This window comes from Labrus bergylta, chromosome 17, assembly GCF_963930695.1.
Source record: "Labrus bergylta chromosome 17, fLabBer1.1, whole genome shotgun sequence".
Classification (NCBI taxonomy): Eukaryota; Metazoa; Chordata; class Actinopteri; order Labriformes; family Labridae; genus Labrus; species Labrus bergylta.
The window spans coordinates 25923941-25942669 of NC_089211.1; the positions used below are offsets into that span (position 1 = coordinate 25923941).

General features: G+C 42.9%; 1 protein-coding gene and 1 long non-coding RNA gene across 2 annotated transcripts; one reads left to right on the forward strand and one right to left on the reverse strand.

The window, feature by feature from the left end:
• The first annotated feature begins 7807 nt into the window (after nucleotides 1-7807).
• Nucleotides 7808-11353, forward strand: LOC136183233 (E3 ubiquitin-protein ligase TRIM39-like). Its single transcript, XM_065965981.1, has one exon. The coding sequence runs from the start codon at nucleotides 8085-8087 to the stop codon at nucleotides 9483-9485; it is 1401 nt and encodes a 466-aa protein (XP_065822053.1). The 5' UTR covers nucleotides 7808-8084; the 3' UTR covers nucleotides 9486-11353.
• Nucleotides 11354-12206: 853 nt separating this feature from the next.
• LOC136183232 (uncharacterized) lies at nucleotides 12207-14205 on the reverse strand. Its single transcript, XR_010669051.1, has 2 exons — nucleotides 14147-14205; nucleotides 12207-14057 (listed from the first exon to the last, which is right to left on the reverse strand). It is a non-coding gene; the product is annotated as an uncharacterized lncRNA (long non-coding RNA).
• Nucleotides 14206-18729: the final 4524 nt, after the last annotated feature.

The window sequence follows — 18729 nt, forward strand, 5'->3', positions numbered from 1 at the left end:
TCAGATGGTCTTTGTTCCGAAGTTCGGACTTAAGTCGTTGGATATCGTCCTTTAACTGTGAGTACTGATGTTCGCAGTTCGTACACGCAGACATGGCTAGCTCCAGATGTTTACAAACAGTTTTAAGCTAGCAGCAGTCTTCCAGTGGCAGGCTTCAGTGATTACCACACTTTAAAAGTAATATCCAAACACCCAAAGGCTAAAAATGTTCATCTATGTTGAATAAATACTTAAAACAATAGGAGTACAGAGGATGCAGTTTCCACTGCGCTGCACTCTGTGCTCACACATCTGGACAATAACAACACATACGCACGAATGCTGTTTGTTGATTTTAGCTCAGCATTCAACTCTGTCATCCCCTCCAAGTTAAACACTAAACTCGGAGACCTGGGCTTCAACACCTCCCTCCGTCACTGGATAATGGACTTTCTGACCAACAGGCCCCAGTATGTTAGGTCAGGACACACCTGCTCCACCACCATCACACTCAACACAGGCGTACCACAGGGCTGTGTGCTGAGCCCATTCCTCTACTCCCTCTTCACCCACGACTGCAGACCTGTACATGGATCCAACACAATCATCAAGTCAGCGGACGATACGGCGGTGATTGGCCTCATCAGCAACAACGATGACACGGCCTACAGGGAGGAGGTACAGCATCTGGCCGCCTGGTGTGCTGACAACAACCTGCTCCTCAACACCAGCAAGACGAAGGAGCTCATCGTGGACTTCAGGAGAGAAAGAGGAAGCCCATTCACATCAACGGGATGGCTGTTGAACGTGTCTCCAGCTTCAAGTTCCTGGGGACCCACATCACAGAGGACCTCTCCTGGTCCACTAACACCTCCAGTCTGGTTAAGAAGGCTCATCAACGCCTCTTTTTCCTGAGGACACTGAAGAGACACCACCTGTCTTCAGCTGTACTGATGAACTTCTACCGCTGTGTGATCGAGAGCATCCTGACCAGCAGTGTCTCAGTCTGGTACGGAAACTGCTCTGTCACAGACCGTAAGGCGCTACAGCGGGTGGTAAAAACCGCCCAGCGCATCACAAGGTGTCCACTTCCTGCCATTGAGGATGTCCAAAGGAAACGCTGTCTGCGGCGACCTCACGGCATCCTTAAAGACTGCTCCCACCCTGCCCACAGACTGTTTACCCTCCTGCCCTCCGGTAGGCGCTTCAGAAGCCTTCGGACCAGAACCAGCAGACTGAGGAACAGCTTTTTCCCCAGAGCTGTCTCTCTACTGAACTCTACCCCCCGAACTCTGAACTCTGAACTCTGTCTCTCTCTCTCTCTCTCCCTCTCTCTCTCCGCCCCCTGCTGACCCCCCCCCCCCTTTCCCCTGCACATCACCTCACACCCATCATCCCCCCACCACTCCTCCTGGTCACACACACACATCTCTCATCCACCTGTATTATTGTATTATAGTATGTTCATATGTCCATATTCTTTATATTATCTGTAAACTAGTATAGCATGCTCACTGCACCTTAATCTGTATATTATAATCCTAAGAATACACTTATATTTATAGCATTTATTTATATTTATAGCATCCCATTAATCCAGCCATCCATATATACCTAATAATTCACTTTTTTTAGTCTACATCTGTAAATTTTGTAATTACTGTACATAGCACAGACACAGCACTTTCTGCTTATTTGCACTTCTGGTGAGATGCCAAACCTCATTTTGTTAATCTATACTTGTATATGTGTAATGACAATAAAGTTGAATCTCATCTCATCTCTTTTAATGAGAAAATTCACAATATTCACCAGCACTTATGTCCAAACCCACTGCTTATCTCCCCTCCTGAATCTCTCCCGTACTGTCAGTCGCTTTCCTGTTTTCAATTCCCTGATCCCTCTGAAATCTCTGACCTCATCCAAAAATCCAAGCTCTCCACTTGTCAGCTTGATCCCCTGCCCACAACCTTGGTCAGATCTTGCCTCTCTTCTCTGATTCCCCTCATATCTGCCATCATTCACGCCTCCCTCACCACTGGAATTGTTCCTTCATTATTCAAAACTGCAGCTGTCACTCCTATATTGAAAAAACCTGGTTCAGATCCTAACAACTTCAATAACCTCCGCCCCATTTCTAACTTACCTTTCATCTCCAAAATTCTGGAAAAAATTGTCGCCACCCAGCTACAGTTTCACTTAAATCAAAATAGCCTCTATGAGCCCTTCCAGTCCAGTTTCCGCCCCCGTCACAGTACAGAAACTGCTCTACTAAAAATCACCAACAATCTCCTCATTGCTTCTGACTCCGGCTTACTTTCCATCCTCATCCTTCTTGACCTGAGTGCAGCCTTTGACACTATCTCACACCCCATCCTCCTCAGTAGACTCTCCTCCATTGGCATCACTCACACCCCCCTTACCTGGTTCCACTCTTATCTCTCAGGCCGCACTCAGTTCATACAGCTTAAATCCTTCAAATCCGAGCCTTCCCCAGTCACTACAGGTGTGCCCCAGGGCTCTGTTCTCTTCATCACCTACCTTCTCCCCCTTGGCAGTATTTTCCGTAAATTCAATATACTTTTCCACTGCTTTGCGGATGACACCCAGCTCTACCTCTCCAGTAAACCAAACTCCACACTTCCACCCTCCTCCCTCACTTCTTGTTTATCTGAAATAAAATCCTGGTTCTCCTCAAACTTCCTTAAATTAAACAGTGATAAAACCAAGATCCTTCTCGTCGACACTAAATCCATATTATCCAAAGTTGGCAGTTTCTCCCTCACTATTGACAGCTCCTCAGTTTCCCCTTCCCCTCAGGTTAAGAGTCTGGGTGTCATCCTCGACAGCACACTATCATTCAAATCCCATATCAATAACCCAGTCTGCATACTTCCACTTACGAAACATCAACCGTCTCCGCCCCTCCCTCACCCCCCATACTGCCTCCATCCTTGTCCACAGCCTTGTCACCTTCCGTATTGATTATTGTAATTCTCTCCTCTTCGGCCTCCCTCATAAGTCCCTCCATAAGCTCCAACTGGTTCAAAACTCTGCTGCCCGTATTGTCACCAAAACCCCCTCTTACCATCACATCACCCCCATCCTACAGCAACTCCACGGGCTCCCGGTGAAGCAAAGAATCATCTTCAAACTACTCCTGTACACCTTCAAGGCCATCCACAACCTCGCCCCTCCATAACTGTCTGACCTCCTTCACATCGGCACTTCAGCCCGCTCCCTCAGATCCTCCTCATCCATCCACCTCACCGTGCCCTTTGCCCGCCTCAGCACCATGGGGGGGCAGAGCTTTCAGCTGCTCTGCTCCCCAGCTCTACAACTCTCTGCCACCTGACATTCGCAATATTGACTCTCTCCCCATCTTCAAATCCAGACTCAAAACCCATCTGTTCAAGATCGCCTACTCACTCTGACACTTTAAACTGCAATTCCACTGTCCACAATTCCATTTCTTTATTGTATGCTGTTTTTGTTATCCATCGCTGTTTTTAAAATGTTGATTGTTGTACAGTGTCCTTGTGTGTCCTGAAAGGCGCTTATAAAATAAAAATGTATTATTATATCCAGAATACGCCGAACATCTCAGCTCTAAACTCCGGCTCTGTGGGAGTTAATAACTTTGTCTCAACATTAAAGAACACACAATGTCACATATAAGACTTCAGGTAAGTACTCACTCTTTTCATTCACGCACAACCAACTTCTGAAGTGATTACTCTGCACACTGATGGCTCATCTGTCATCAACTGATGCACACTGCTCATTACTACATGATGTAATTCACTATATGACCAGCAGGTGACACCTCTCCCCTATTGAGCACAATATCATCACATTACAGTTTTTTCCAATTGCTAACACACTAAAATGACATGCATAGCACAATTATTTAAACTGACACACAGAGAGCAAAACCTCTTCTCAAGTCTCCAAAAGTCTAAACACATTTTCTGCTTTACACACATTTTGCAATTCAAAATGGCACTTTTTAAATGCACTGAACACGGTTCTCTGCATAAGACACAACAATCAGACATAAAGTCACATGTTTGCCATTTCAAAACACTGCCATTCAAAATGACACTACATGAGCTAATTGGTCAATGTATGTGCCACCTGGCCAAACACCTCAATGGTTAATTGTTATCACTTCAATCAGGAAGTAAGCACTCTGAAAAGACCACAAGTGAGCACCTTATTTTTACAACAACAACGGAAGAGGTTGTAGAGAGAGGAAGAGGGAGGGTGAGAATGAGAGGGGGAGGAAGAGTGAGAGGTAGGGGTAGAGCTGGTAGAGGAAGAGTGAGAGGTAGAGCTGGTAGAGGAAGAGTGAGAGGTAGGAGTAGAGCTGGTAGAGGAAGAGTGAGAGGTAGGAGTAGAGCTGGTAGAGGAAGAGTGAGAGGTAGGGGTAGAGCTGGTAGAGGAAGAGTGAGAGGTAGGGGTAGAGCTGGTAGAGGAAGAGTGAGAGGTAGAGCTGGTAGAGGTAGAGTGAGAGGTAGGAGTAGAGCTGGTAGAGGAAGAGTGAGAGGTAGAGCTGGTAGAGGAAGAGTGAGAGGTAGAGCTGGTAGAGGAAGAGTGAGAGGTAGGAGTAGAGCTGGTAGAGGAGTTCATGGCCAAAGAAGAAAACAACTTTCAAATGAAATCAGAGCAACTTTAGTTGATCATGTCATCATGGACTGACAATGTGAGAGGCTGGACAGAGAGTGCAGCCCAACTTGAGCCGTTTTACTGCACTGGTATATGTAGTGTAACCCAGGTTAATTAAATTGAATTAAATATTAGCCCTCTATTTTTTTTTCCTTTTGAGAGGGGAGTGACCTCAGTGAACCTCCATAACTTAAGAATTCAATTCAATTCAATTCAATTTATTTTGTATAGCGTCAACTCATAACAAGTGTTATCTCAAGACACTTTACAAAAAGCAGGTAAAAGACCTTACTCATTGTTATGTTACAAAAAGCAGGTAAAAGACCTTACTCATTGTTATGTTACAAAAAGCAGGTAAAAGACCTTACTCATTGTTATGTTACAAAAACCAGGTAAAAAACCTTACTCATTGTTATGTTACAAAGATCCGGCCTATCCATCATGAGCACTTTAGCAAAGCAGCAAAAGTTACAGTGGTAAGAAAAAACATTCATTTTATTTTGTATTTATTTACTTCCCTATTTTATTTTTCTAAAACATTCCATAATCTCACCTGAGATTATGGAATCTTCAACCAATCAGAACTCCTCCCACTTATCATAAACATCCGGTTCACGAGGTCACTTCCCCTCACCTCATCTCATGGCATGTTGCAGAGGCAGAATTGTTTGGTTGCCCAAGACGGGACAACGAGTTTATGATTTACACAGCGGTCAGGTTTTTTGTGTATGAACCTTACAGCGTGGAGATGGCGAGCTAAAATCTACCAGATCTACTCTGCCTACAAGTTGGTAGGATCTAAAAAGACATTCGAACACGGATCGAAAGACATTGATTTTTTTTTGGATGGACCCAAGAAGGGTTTTTTGATTAAGAGGATATTTATGTTGGTTGTTTGAACTTATTGTTTTGTTATATTGGAAGTATTTTTTTATGTGAAATACAATAATTATTATTTAAATTTACCTGTGTTTGGATTTTGTTGGTATTCACATTTGAGCTCCGAGAGACCTACCTTATTTCTTCCTAATTTAAATTTGACTTAAATGCACAATTAGCCCACATGCTACAGTAGCACTGACTTGTTTGGTGAAAAATAAAAAAATAAATGTTTCAACAGCATGTGTGTGTATCTGCAAATATTTCTGTGCATGTGAACAATCTGAAGAATTGTCTACACTTCAAACTATTTTAGTATTATGGCAAAGCATACTAAAGATGAGAGTGCTTTTCATTATGCCCAACAGTGTGTAGTTGGTTAGACAAAAATCTGGTAATATGAATGAAGTGTGTGCCATTTGGTGCAAAAGTTTGATTTTGATAATGCTATATGTAGTTTTGGTTGCAGTGCTTCATTTTTCAGGATATGTGAGGTATTTTGCAGTTTGTGGTTTTGTGAATTGTGTATTTTGATAAAACCAGCCTAGTTTGCAAAATTGTGTTTTAGCAATTGGAAAAAAACTCTATACTAGAGAAAGATGTTTTTAAGTCTCTGTGTGTTTAGTTTATTATAAGAGAGAAAGATGTTTTTAAGTCTCTGTGTGTTTAGTTTATTATAAGAGAGAAAGATGTTTTTAAGTCTCTGTGTTTAGTTTATTATAAGAGAGAAAGATGTTTTTAAGTCTCTGTGTGTTTAGTTTATTATAAGAGAGAAAGATGTTTTTAAGTCTCTGTGTGTTTAGTTTATTATAAGAGAGAAAGGTGTTTGTAAGTCTCTCTGTGTTTTCTTCTCAGGACGTTGTAGTCTTTAGCTGTGAGCTTTGTTCAGGTTAAGTTTTGTTTCTGTCCTTTTTATTTCAGACAAGTTGTGTTAAGTTGCTTCTGCTGTAAACACCCCATTTCCTGATATGGATGTTTCACATTAAAAGCACTACAACTTCAGATAGGCCGGGGACTTTTATTTTGAAGAACTTGTCGGAAGTACAAAGTGTTTATCACACAGCTTTAGCAGAGGTGATTCTCGATGACGCTGTGTCGGGACTCTACTGTGTTTACAGCCGCTCACTTTATCCTGAGTCACCGCCACAGCCCCCTTCTTTTAGTTATCCTGGACTTAAGACAGCGAGGCATCAGTTTAAACACACCTTTACCTGTGATGAAGATGCTAACCTGAGCTGCGGTCGGTTAAAGAGACACCGAGTCAAGTCGTTTCAGCCTGCAGCGGAGCACTGTGGTCTGAGCCTGCAGGACCAGCTGACTCTGCTCATAAAGTCAGCAAGACCAGGACCGGGACTCAATTGATGTTGTTTTCTGTCACAAATCCCTCTGTTAGCCTACGTTACTTTCATTACACACCACCGTGTGTGTTTAGGTAAAACAAACTCACTCAACGCTGCTCAAAACAAACCTCTCAGAAACACTTCAGCATGTGCACAGTGATATAGAAGCTGTGAGCAGATGGGAGCTGTATGCCCAACACTCTGCAGAAACTATGAGAAACTTTAACAGTTTTAATAACCTGATGGTTTAAATGTGCTGCACAACGCGATCGTACTGTGGAGCCGTCTGAATGACACATTTGTGGTACCACTGGAAAGCTGGGAATTTGTACTTTCTCCCACTTTTTACATTTTTATTTTAGCGTGGAAGTTAGTTTTTACAGGTTAAGACGAAGCGGCGTGCGGGCGTAGGGTCAACACGTCATTGGTCACGACAATGCTAGAGACGACTGTCACGTTTGTCTGGAACTAAAACAGTACCATATTATTAATCTTTTTATCATTTTGGCTAAATTTCATATCCATAAAAGTAAATTTGCAAACAGAAAACCTATTTTCAAACATTATTTGAATGAGCTGCAGCAGTACATGAAAACCATCCAGCACTCTGAGAACCCCAAGGCCCTGAAGACTCTTGAATATTGTATTTATTTTAATTGTGTAAACTGATGACCCTTCCATTTCTACCCTTCCCTATGTTTTTACTTGTCTTAGTCTTTGTCAACCCCTGGCATGTTCCTTTGTTCCTTAATCTAACTTTGTAACATTGTCTGTGTTTACAATGAAGTTGTTAAAAAAAGAAAAGAAAAAGACTGTCACGTTTGTCTGCTCAGTCAGCTGATCCATGACACTCCCCCCCCAGAGAAATGAGACTGTTCTCTGTGTTCCTGCTCTGAAGAAGCTCCGCCCCCTCACCTGATTCACCTGAAACAAACCAGGAAACAGGCTGTTATTCTGCCTCACCCTGAAGAGACACACACACGCTGACAGACGGACCGACCTGCAGACACAAACCAGCACGACTTCCACTGAGAGAGGACAGGAGGAGGAGGAGGGGATACTGGGAGTACTTGTTATACTGGGAATACTGGGAATACAAACACTTCAACCTGCTGCTGAATCCACAAACTGAACGAGAGTTTCAAAGTGAAAGTAACTCTCAGGGACGGGGAGTGGCTTCCTGTTTTTTTCTGCTGCGTGTTTTGACTCTGAGATAAAATGGCGTCCAAGTTTGAAGAAGATCTGAGCTGTCCGATCTGCCTCGACATCTTTAAAGATCCAGTGATGCTGTCCTGCAGCCACAGCTTCTGTAGAGAGTGTGTGAAGAACTGCTGGAAGGAGAAGGAGAACCAGGAGTGTCCGGTTTGTAAGAGGAGACACTCAAGGGAATGGTTACCTCCTGCCTTTGCTTTAAAGAACCTGTGTGAGCGTTTTGTGCAGGAGAGAGATCAGAGAGCTTCAGAGGATCTCTGCAGTCTGCACTCTGAGAAACTCAAACTCTTCTGTCTGGACCATCAGGAGCCGGTGTGTCTCGTCTGCATTACTTCAGAAAAACACAGCAAACACACAATCAGACCCATCGATGAAGCTGCTGGACAACACAAGAAGAAACTTCAGGAAACTCTGGAGCCGGTAAAGAAGAAGTTAAATGTTTTTAAAGAAGTTAAAATGAAGTTTGATCAAACAGCAGAACACATTCAGGTCCAGGCCCGACACACAGAGAGGCAGATTAAGGAGCAGTTTAAGAAGCTTCACCAGTTTCTAGAAGAGGAAGAGGAGGCCAGGCTGTGTGCACTGAGGGAGGAAGAGGAGCAGAAGAGTCAGAGGATGAAGGAGGAGATGGAGGCTCTGAGCAGAGAGATAGCAGCTCTTTCACACACAGTCAGAGACACAGAGGACGAGCTGAGAGCTGAAGACGTCTCATTCCTGAAAAACTACAAGGCTGCAGTGGAAAGAGTCCAGCAGCGCCCCCTGCTGGAGGATCCACAGCTGCCCTCAGGAGCTCTGATAGACCAGGCCAAACACCTGGGCAACCTGAGCTTCAACATCTGGAACAAGATGAAGGACATGGTCTCCTACAGTCCGGTCATTCTGGACCCAATCACTACTCATCCAGAACTCATCCTGTCTGAAGATCTGACCTGTGTGAGAGGAGGAGAGAGACAGCAGCTTCCTAATAATCCAGAGAGGATTTATTATTACAGGTCTGTCCTGGGCTCTGAGGGCTTTAACTCAGGGACTCACAGCTGGGACGTCCAGGTTGGAGACAATACACGCTGGTTACTGGGTGTGTTAGCAGAGTCTGTAGAGAGGAAGGGAGACATATGGTCTGAATGTTGGTCAATATGGTTCTATGATGGTAAATACGCAGCACACTCCCCATCACATCCATTCTCTGTTCTCTCAGTGAAGAAGAATCCTCAGAGGATCAGAGTGAATCTGGACTGTAACAGAGGAGAGCTGTCGTTCTCTGATCCTGATACTAACACACACATACACACATACACACACATACACACACACACACACATACACACACACACACACACTGAGAGGATGTTTCCATACATTAACACTGAGGATAAACTCCCACTGAAGATTTTACCAGAGAAGATCTAAGATGATGACGATGATGATGATGATGATGATGATGATGATGAAGATGAAGATGTGATGAAGATGTGATGATGATGGTGATGATGATGATGATGATGATGAAGATGATGATGATGATGATGATGTGATGATGATGATGTGATGATGATGATGATGTTGATGAAGATGTTGATGATGATGATGATGATGATGATGAAGATGTGATGATGAAGATATGATGATGATGTGATGATGAAGATGTGATGATGATGGTGATGATGATGATGATGGTGATGATGATGTGATGAAGATGATGATGATGATGAAGATGATGATGATGATGATGATGTGATGATGATGATGTGATGATGTTGATGAAGATGTTGATGATGATGATGATGATGATGATGAAGATGTGATGATGATAATGATGATGAAGATGTGATGATGAAGATGTGATGATGATGGTGATGATGATGATGATGGTGATGATGATGTGATGAAGATTATGATGATGATGAAGATGATGATGATGATGGTGATGTGATGATGAAGATGTGATGATGATGATGATGATGGTGATGTGATGATGATGTGATGATGTGATGATGAAGATGTGATGATGAAGATGTGATGATGATGATGATGAAGATGTGATGATGAAGATGTGATGATGATGATGATGAAGATGTGATGATGATGATGATGTGATGATGATGATGATGAAGATGTGATGATGATGAAGATGATGATGATGATGTGATGATGATGATGATGATGATGTGTTGATGATGATGATGATGAAGATGATGATGATGTGATGATGAAGATGTGATGATGATGAAGATGATGATGTGATGATGATGATGATGTGATGATGATGATGATGAAGATGTGATGATGATGAAGATGATGATGATGATGTGATGATGATGATGATGATGATGTGTTGATGATGATGATGATGAAGATGATGATGATGTGATGATGAAGATGTGATGATGATGTGATGATGATGAAGATGTGATGATGATGTGATGATGATGAAGATGTGATGATGATGTGATGATGATGATGATGATGATGATGATGATGACGATGATGATGATGATGATGATGATGATGATGTTCTGAATCTTCGTCTTTGTTTATTTTATAATTGTTTTGACTGCGTTGTCATGGTGATTTTGTTCATTATAACTTTGTGTATTATTCGACAGCAGGTAAAATCTCGATCCTGATTGGTCGGTTTGTTGGAGTGTCTTTAAATATAATCTGCTCAGCGTGTTAACTGGTTAACTGTCGTCTCTTTTTCACTTGAACTCTGAGGAGTCCCTGAAGGCATCATCGTCTGTATCTCTGTGTGCTGGAGTTATTACCCTGCAGGGAGAGATTATAATCTGCACACGGTGATCTGAAATCACTCCACAGTTGTTGAGAGATCAGAAAGAGTTATGCAATTGTTGAATTTGTTTTTATCGTATATGTTCTTTTTCTTTTATTATCACTTAATCTTTTTATCATTTCATTCATATGTCATATAGTCGCTACGACTTTCTTTCTTTTTTTCTATTTTTAATTGCACAGTTTAAGTTTGATTCATCTAGAGGGATTCTTTAAATCTTTTTTTCAGGTTAATATATATGTATGGGGGGGGGCGTTGGTTTTGTGGTTAATTTGTAACAAATGTTTCATGTCATGTACGTCTTTGTAACCTGATACTGGATACTTTGAATTTCCCTCGGGATCAGTAAAGTTTCTACACTTGATCTGAATCCCTCTTTCTATCTGCTGTTGTGTTTTATTGATCTTGTAAATGTCATCATGGAGGAGTGTCTCTCCTGAGAGGAGGAGTTTGTCTCTGTCAGTAATTATAAAGTTATTCTGATTCATTCAGGTGTTTCTTTAACTCCAGTCTAAAGCTGTGACGTCTGAAAGTTTCAGATCAAGACGATCGGTGTTGTCTCCGACTCGTCCGTCAGGTCGGACAGGAAGAAGAAAAAGTCCTGAAGGGGGAAGTTTGACTTGATGTGTTCAAAGATTAAATTATAGAACGTGATGCTCCTGACTCCACCTTTAAGGTTTATTTAACGTGCTGCATTAAGACGTTATTTAAAGTCAGGGTTGGTCATTTCCTCCAGATACACTTCTTCAGATTCTGGTGTAAATTGTCTTTAGGTCCTGACAGAAATTAATAACTCATGTTCTCTGAAAAAGGAACAAAGAAAATCCATCATCTGTATCAGTTTGTAAGTCTGTAAAAACTTTGACCAATGTCTGCCACGAGGTACCAATCTGATGAACCAATCAGACGCCTCCCTGTCTCCCTGCTCGCTCTCTACCTCTTGCGTGCTCTAGCTCACACTCAAAGAGCGTCACCGATGACTTTAGGAGTTTAAACTGTGAGTTTACTGACCGCTGAATGAGACATGAGACGACGTAGTTTCTACACAATGACAGAGATGAGCTGAGGTCCACTTCTGGAGGGACGGCGCTCGTGTATGTAAGTGAGGGGGCGTGGCTTTAGAGGGAGCACAGAGGGGAGGGGGCTGTCACTGATTGGACCTTTAAATTCAGTCCAACATCTTCTTTCACCTCTTTAAATTCTAAATGTTAAAATAAAATCCATCACTCCTCTGAGCTGTAATTATGTTTTAATCATCACACTATAAATTACAGTAAAGTATGTACACGTTACCGAGGCACAAGAAGTCTGAGATGAAAAACAAAGAAAACAGACGTGAAGTGTTTCAAACCGTTTCATAAAGTGATCACATGTTTGTTCACTTCCAGCTTGAAGGAGGTTTTTTTTTTTCATCTGCACATTCTGGCTTTTATTTCCACTCATTCATGAATCTGTGAGGCAGGAAAAAGTAGGTCAACACATATGAAAGCATGCCGTCGCCCTCTGCTGGCCAAACTGCAAAATGCAAGAAAAGAAGAAGAAGGTGTTTTTCCTCATGTAGGCAGACTGGATCTTAAAGGGTCAGTACACAAGCTTTTCTTCTCCACATAATCAGAACTTTTGAGCACCTTTAAGGTCGAGCCTGGAGCGTCCGTCTCGTCTTTTACAATCTACATTTTGGATGTTTATCGCTGAAAAGGCGACACCTGGAGGAACTTTTTTTCTGCAATGTTTGACAGGTAATATTGGGGAAAAAGTGGCGTTCACAAACTGCAGATAACCTGAACATCGTTAGCACCTTTAAAGGAAGAATGATCGACATGTTTCACATAAATAAATCATGAAGTCTGTCCTGTGTAAATGTGTCTCTGAGTCATGACTGTCTACAATGAGGGAGAAGCTCGAGTCCCGCTGGCTGTGTTGTTGTCAGAGCCGTGTTTACATGGACGGGACGGCCAGCTCCTCCCCTTGTGTATAAAAGCTGTTTTAGTCAAGAACTAGAGAGAAGAAGAAGAACATACTCACTGATTATTTGGATGTTAGTAAGAGTTTTTAGATCACGCTCATTCTGTGTCAGTTTACATGAAATGTGAAGCTACGAGCTAACTAAAGAGCGCTAACATTAGCATGCTAACACAACAATGTGAAGCTACGAGCTAACTAAAGAGCGCTAACATTAGCATGCTAACACAACAATGCAGGACACAGGTGACTGCAGCTCGAGATAAGGACCATTTTAATTATGGTGCGTTCTTAATCAACAACTCCTTCCTGTGAGCGTGAGGGGACGGGGGGGTTGGAGGTGTGTCTCTGGAGGAGGCGTGGCCTAACAGCAGTTTGCTTTGGTTTAATTCTGGAGCTCATGGGCAACATCTACTGGATCAAAAAAAGTTGCAGATTCTTCCTTTAAGGTCAACCACACAGCTTCTGTTTCGTCTTTTACAAACCACAACATTTCTATGTGTTTTATTTAAAAGGCGAGCGCTCTAAAGTTATGGATATAACCACAACGGGAAAGTGACGCTTTAATCTGCAGCTCTTCACATTCACATGAAATTACTCAACATGTCAGTCAGTAAAATAAGGTCGACAGGGGACGTTTTTATGAGTTGCTTTTTAAAGTTCTTTGCAGAGATGTGTTATAAAATGACATCGAAGGCCCCGTGTCCACCTGGTGTTTTTTTTTTTTTCTGAGCGCCAGCGTCTGAGATCGTTCTCAGGAGAAAGCAGCCGCCTTGAGAAAAATCAAACGCCAGCGTCTTTTTTCTGAGCGCTCCACCCGCTCCATCCGTCAAATTGAAAATCACTCAACTTTTCAGGAAGGCGCTGTTGAAGTCACCGGCGCTCTTTTCCAAACAGTAAGTGGCCTCTCCTGTAGTCCACCGACACACGAGACGGCGGAGGTAACGGGCACGCACAATCACGTGAAACTCAAATGAGGTCTCACCCGATCAACGCGGCTCCTTTGAAATCTGAATGAATGAGGTGATGTCCCAGTGTGCGTGATTATTACTCGTCCATATTGTGGCGTGCGGCGTCTATGCTTGGTATTCCTTCAGGATCTGGCCGGCGATCACCAGCCTCTGGATCTCACTCGTGCCCTCGTAGATCTCTGTGATGCGAGCGTCGCGGTAGTGCCTCTCAGCGGGCATGTCTGACACGTAGCCCATCCCACCCAGAACCTGGATCGCCTGATGTAAAAGTGCAAAACACACCAAAAGTGAAAAACGTCCCGTCTCTTTCTGCACGCTTAACCGTCTGCGTGGTCGATTCTTCTTACCTGATGAGAGCAGAATGTGGCGGCTTCTGACGCGGCGAGTTTGGCCATGGCTGCTTCCTGCAGGAAAACACAAAAGAGGGTTCATGTCTGTTAAACTGGAGAAAAAAGACCAAGAGTAGAAAACTGTCTTTGGGTATCACATTTTGTGTTGCTTTCCCTTTAATTCTGTGTTTTATTAGTGCTTAGTGCTCATTGGTCCAGGAGCAATCCATCATAGCAGTCTCCAGTTATATTGTGTTTAGCGTTAGCTCCTCCCTCTTTTATAATGGCTTCTCAGTGGAATCGTTCTTTCTGGCCTTTCTCCTGGACCAAGTTAGATGTATAGACTGGTTACAAGTTTCCAGAGTGGTATTGTTTGCATCCTCGTGGTTCCTTTGTGTGCGTCTCCCTGACAAGAAGTTAAGTTTTATCTATTTGTGTGTATTTAGGCAAGGCAAGTTTATTTATGTCGCACATTTCAACAACAAGGCAATTCAAAGTGCTTCACACAAGACATCAAAAGCATCATGACAGAGGAAAGAAAATAAATATTAAAATAGAACATTAAAAAATTAAATTAATCAAATTAAAGCAGCGGGACCTGATAAGTGTAGCGGTTTTGTGCAAAAAAAACTTTGCAGCTGAGTTGGCTCCAGTATGGCAACCAATTTTTCAGTCTTCAGTTGCCACACGAGGTCCCTATGTCATGGAAAACTTTGTACAACCTTTACCTAAGATTCCATGTCCAATGGATCATAAAGACTTCAGACCAATAGCTCTTACCTCAGTGATCATGAAATCTCTAGAAAGAATACTGCTCAAACATCTTGTTAGCAAAACAAATCACACACTTGATCCATACCAATTTGCTTATAAGCAAGGATGTGGAACAGAGGATGCTGTTGCCACTCTGGTCCATATCATCACCAAACATTTAGATAAGCCAAATACATTTGAAGAGCCCTCTTTCTAGACTTTTCATCAGCATTTAACACAATAAAAGCAGACATCTTAGTATCAAAAATGATTCAACACAAACTTAACCCCTACTTGACTCTTTGGTATGCTTCTTTTCTCACTAACAGAATCCAGTTTGTGAAGGTGAATAACACCCTTTCATCTGCTATCACAACTAATGTTGGCGCTCCCCAGGGTTGTGTGAGCTCAGCTGTGCTTTTCACTTTTTATACAGATGACTGTCGGTCTGATACACAAAATCAGTACACTCTGAAGTACTCTGACGATACAGCTCTGATTTCTCTGATTTCTCTGATTTTCAACCTGAACCGTGCCATAAAGGTTGCAAAGCGTGCTCACAGTCAGAAAGTGCAGGACTTCTTCGAGGACCCCACGAACACCAGACGAATGTGGCAGGGCATACAAGTCATCACAGACTACAAAGCTACTCCTCCCCCCTGTGACAACAACATCAGCTTTCTCAACGACCTCAACAACTACTTTGCAAGGTTTGAGGCACTCAACACCACTCCAGCGAGGAAATGTATTCCTCGCTCCGATGAGCAGCCAATCAGCCTGGACGCAGCTGATGTCCGGAGAACCCTGAGGAGAGTGAACACCCGGAAAGCAGCGGGCCCTGACGACATACCGGGACGGGTACTTAAGGAATGTGCTGACCAGCTGACTGGGGTTCTCACAGACATCTTCAACACCTCGCTGATCCAGGCTGTGATACCTTCATGTTTAAAGACTGCTACAATTATACCAGTGCCTAAAAAATCCACAATCTCCTCGCTCAATGATTACCGCCCTGTAGCACTAACCCCCATCATGATGAAGTGCTTTGAGAGGCTGGTAAAGGACCACATTGTCTCCAGACTTCCCTCCACATTCGACCCGTACCAGTTTGCTTACCGCCCAAACCGCTCCACAGAGGATGCCATCTCCTCTGCACTCCACCTGGGCTTACAACATCTGGAAGAGAAGGACACACATGTGCGGATGTTGTTTCTGGACTTCAGCTCAGCGTTCAATACAATCATCCCGCAGCATCTGGTGAGCAAACTGGCCCCCCTTGGTTTCAGCACCCCCCTATGTAACTGGCTGCTTGACTTCCTCACAAACAGACCCCAGTCTGTGCGGGTGGGCAACAACACCTCCAGTGTCATCTCCCTGAGCACCGGCTCCCCTCAGGGCTGCGTCCTGAGTCCGCTGCTGTTCACCCTGATGACCCATGACTGCTGCGCCAGGTCCACTACTAACCACATCGTGAAGTTTGCAGACGACACAACAGTAGTGGGCCTCATCCGTGACAACAACGACATGGACTACAGAGAGGAGGTGAAACATCTGGTTGACTGGTGCAGAACCAACAACCTGACCCTGAACGTCGATAAAACCAAAGAGATCATCGTCGACTTCAGGAGGCGCCTGCCCAGCCACACACCACTCCTCATCAATGGCACAGCAGTAGAGAGAGTTAGCAGCACAAAGTTCCTGGGGGTGCAGATAACAGACACTCTGACCTGGTCCCTTCACACCGGAGCTCTTGTGAAAAAAGCGCAGCAGCGCATGCACTTTCTCCCAGTCGGATGAAGAGAGCACACCTCCCTCCTCCTATTCTCACCACCTTCTACAGAGGCACTATAGAGAGCATCATAACAAACTGCATCTCTGTCTGGTCCGGAGCCTGCAGTGCCTCCGACTGGAAGTCCCTGCAGAGAGTGGTGAGGACGGCGGAAAAGATCATTAAGACTCCACTTCCTCCCATCCAGGAGATCGCAAAGATCCGCTGTCTGACCAGGGCTCAGAAAATCAGCAGAGACACCTCCCACCTCCACCAAGGACTGTTTTCACTGCTGGACTCTGGAAAGAGGTTCCGCAGCCTCCGAAGCAGAACTTCCAGGTTCTGTAACAGCTTCTTCCCACAGGCCATAAGACTTTTGAACAGGAAAAAAGAATCCCTCCATTCCCCCTCAAACCCCCACACAGGACTACCTCACTGGACTGTAAAACACAATATAACGTGCAATATATTTATCTGTATAGTATTTTTACTCATAGTTTTTCTTTTTATATCTATTTATATCTGCACCTTATTTTTATTTTTATATGTAAATACAACGAAATTTCGTTCTTATCTGCACTGTAAAGTACAAGTTTGAATGACAATAAAGAAAGTCTAAGTCTAAGTCTAAGTAACTCTAACAACCCTGGACTGCACCAACATGCTGTGAACAAAATGGTTATGTGGAGTGATAAACACGCTCTAGAGATCAAGGCAAAGAAAACAGAGGAAATTGTATTTGGTTCACTGTCTGATGCTCATAAAGCTCCTATTCTCATTCATGATGAAAAAATCAAGCAAGTGTCATCTTATAAATATCTGGGTATAATGATCGACCATCTGTTGTCCTGGGAAGATCACATCGACTACATCTGTAAAAAGACAAAACAAAGAATGTATTTCCTCCGCCGTCTGAGATCTTTTGGGGCGAGTCGACAGATTCTTCTTTTGTTCGTTACCTCTGTGATTCTAAGTGTCCTACAGTCCTGTAACACCTCATGGTATATGTGTCTGTCCACCACTCTGAAGTCTAAACTGCTCCAGCAGGTGAACATCTGCTCTAAGATTGTAGGCCAACCCATGCAAAGACTCTATGAATCGGCCTACAACAAAAGCATTTCAAGACTGGCTAACTGCATCGCCTCTGACCCTGACCACGCCCTGAACACGGAGTATGAACTGTTACCATCAAACCGGAGATACAGGGTCCCACGTTTTGATAAGGTCAGACTGAAACACTCTTTTGTTCATCAATCAATCCTAAAATTTAATGTGGAGCTGAATCCTCAACCAAAGCACGTTTAGGGCCTCTGGGCATTTGCTTGCCGTTTGAGTGTTGTTTCAAATGTTTGTATCTTGAGTGTTGTGTTGTGTTTGAGTGTTGTTTCAAATGTTTGTATCTTGAGTGTTGTGTTGTGTTTGAGTGTTGTTTCAAATGTTTGTATCTTGAGTGTTGTGTTGTGTTTGAGTGTTGTTTCAAATGTTTGTATCTTGAGTGTTGTGTTGTGTTTGAGTGTTGTTTCAAATGTTTATATCTTGAGTGTTGTGTTGTGTTTGAGTGTTGTTTCAAATGTTTGTATCTTGAGTGTTGTGTTGTGTTTGAGTGTTGTTTCAAATGTTTGTATCTTGAGTGTTGTGTTGTGTTTGAGTGTTGTGTCAAATGTTTGTATCTTTGTTTCCTGTCTTAAATGTTGTGCCGCAAACGGAGCCGCTATGACGCAAGGCAAATTTCAGACTACGTCTGACAATAGAGTATTATCTATCTATCTATCTATCTATAACAAGAATAAAAGAGGAGCGATAATCATAACTAAAAGAGAAATATGACAGTATGCCACCAATGAACTTTTTTGTTGACATTCATTGAGCTAATTGTAGTTTACTTCATGTTCAAATCTAATCTGACTTTGCAATAGGCTGAAAGGAGAGCACCTGAATTTGTTTTGCTTCAAAGTCAAATAAATAGTTTTAAAATAAATAAAAAAATAACTCTAAGTAAACTCTCTCTCTAAATCCCTTGATGTTCTGTAAAATTTGCCTAAAATACTGAAAACATTTTAACGGCCCGGCCCGTCAGAAC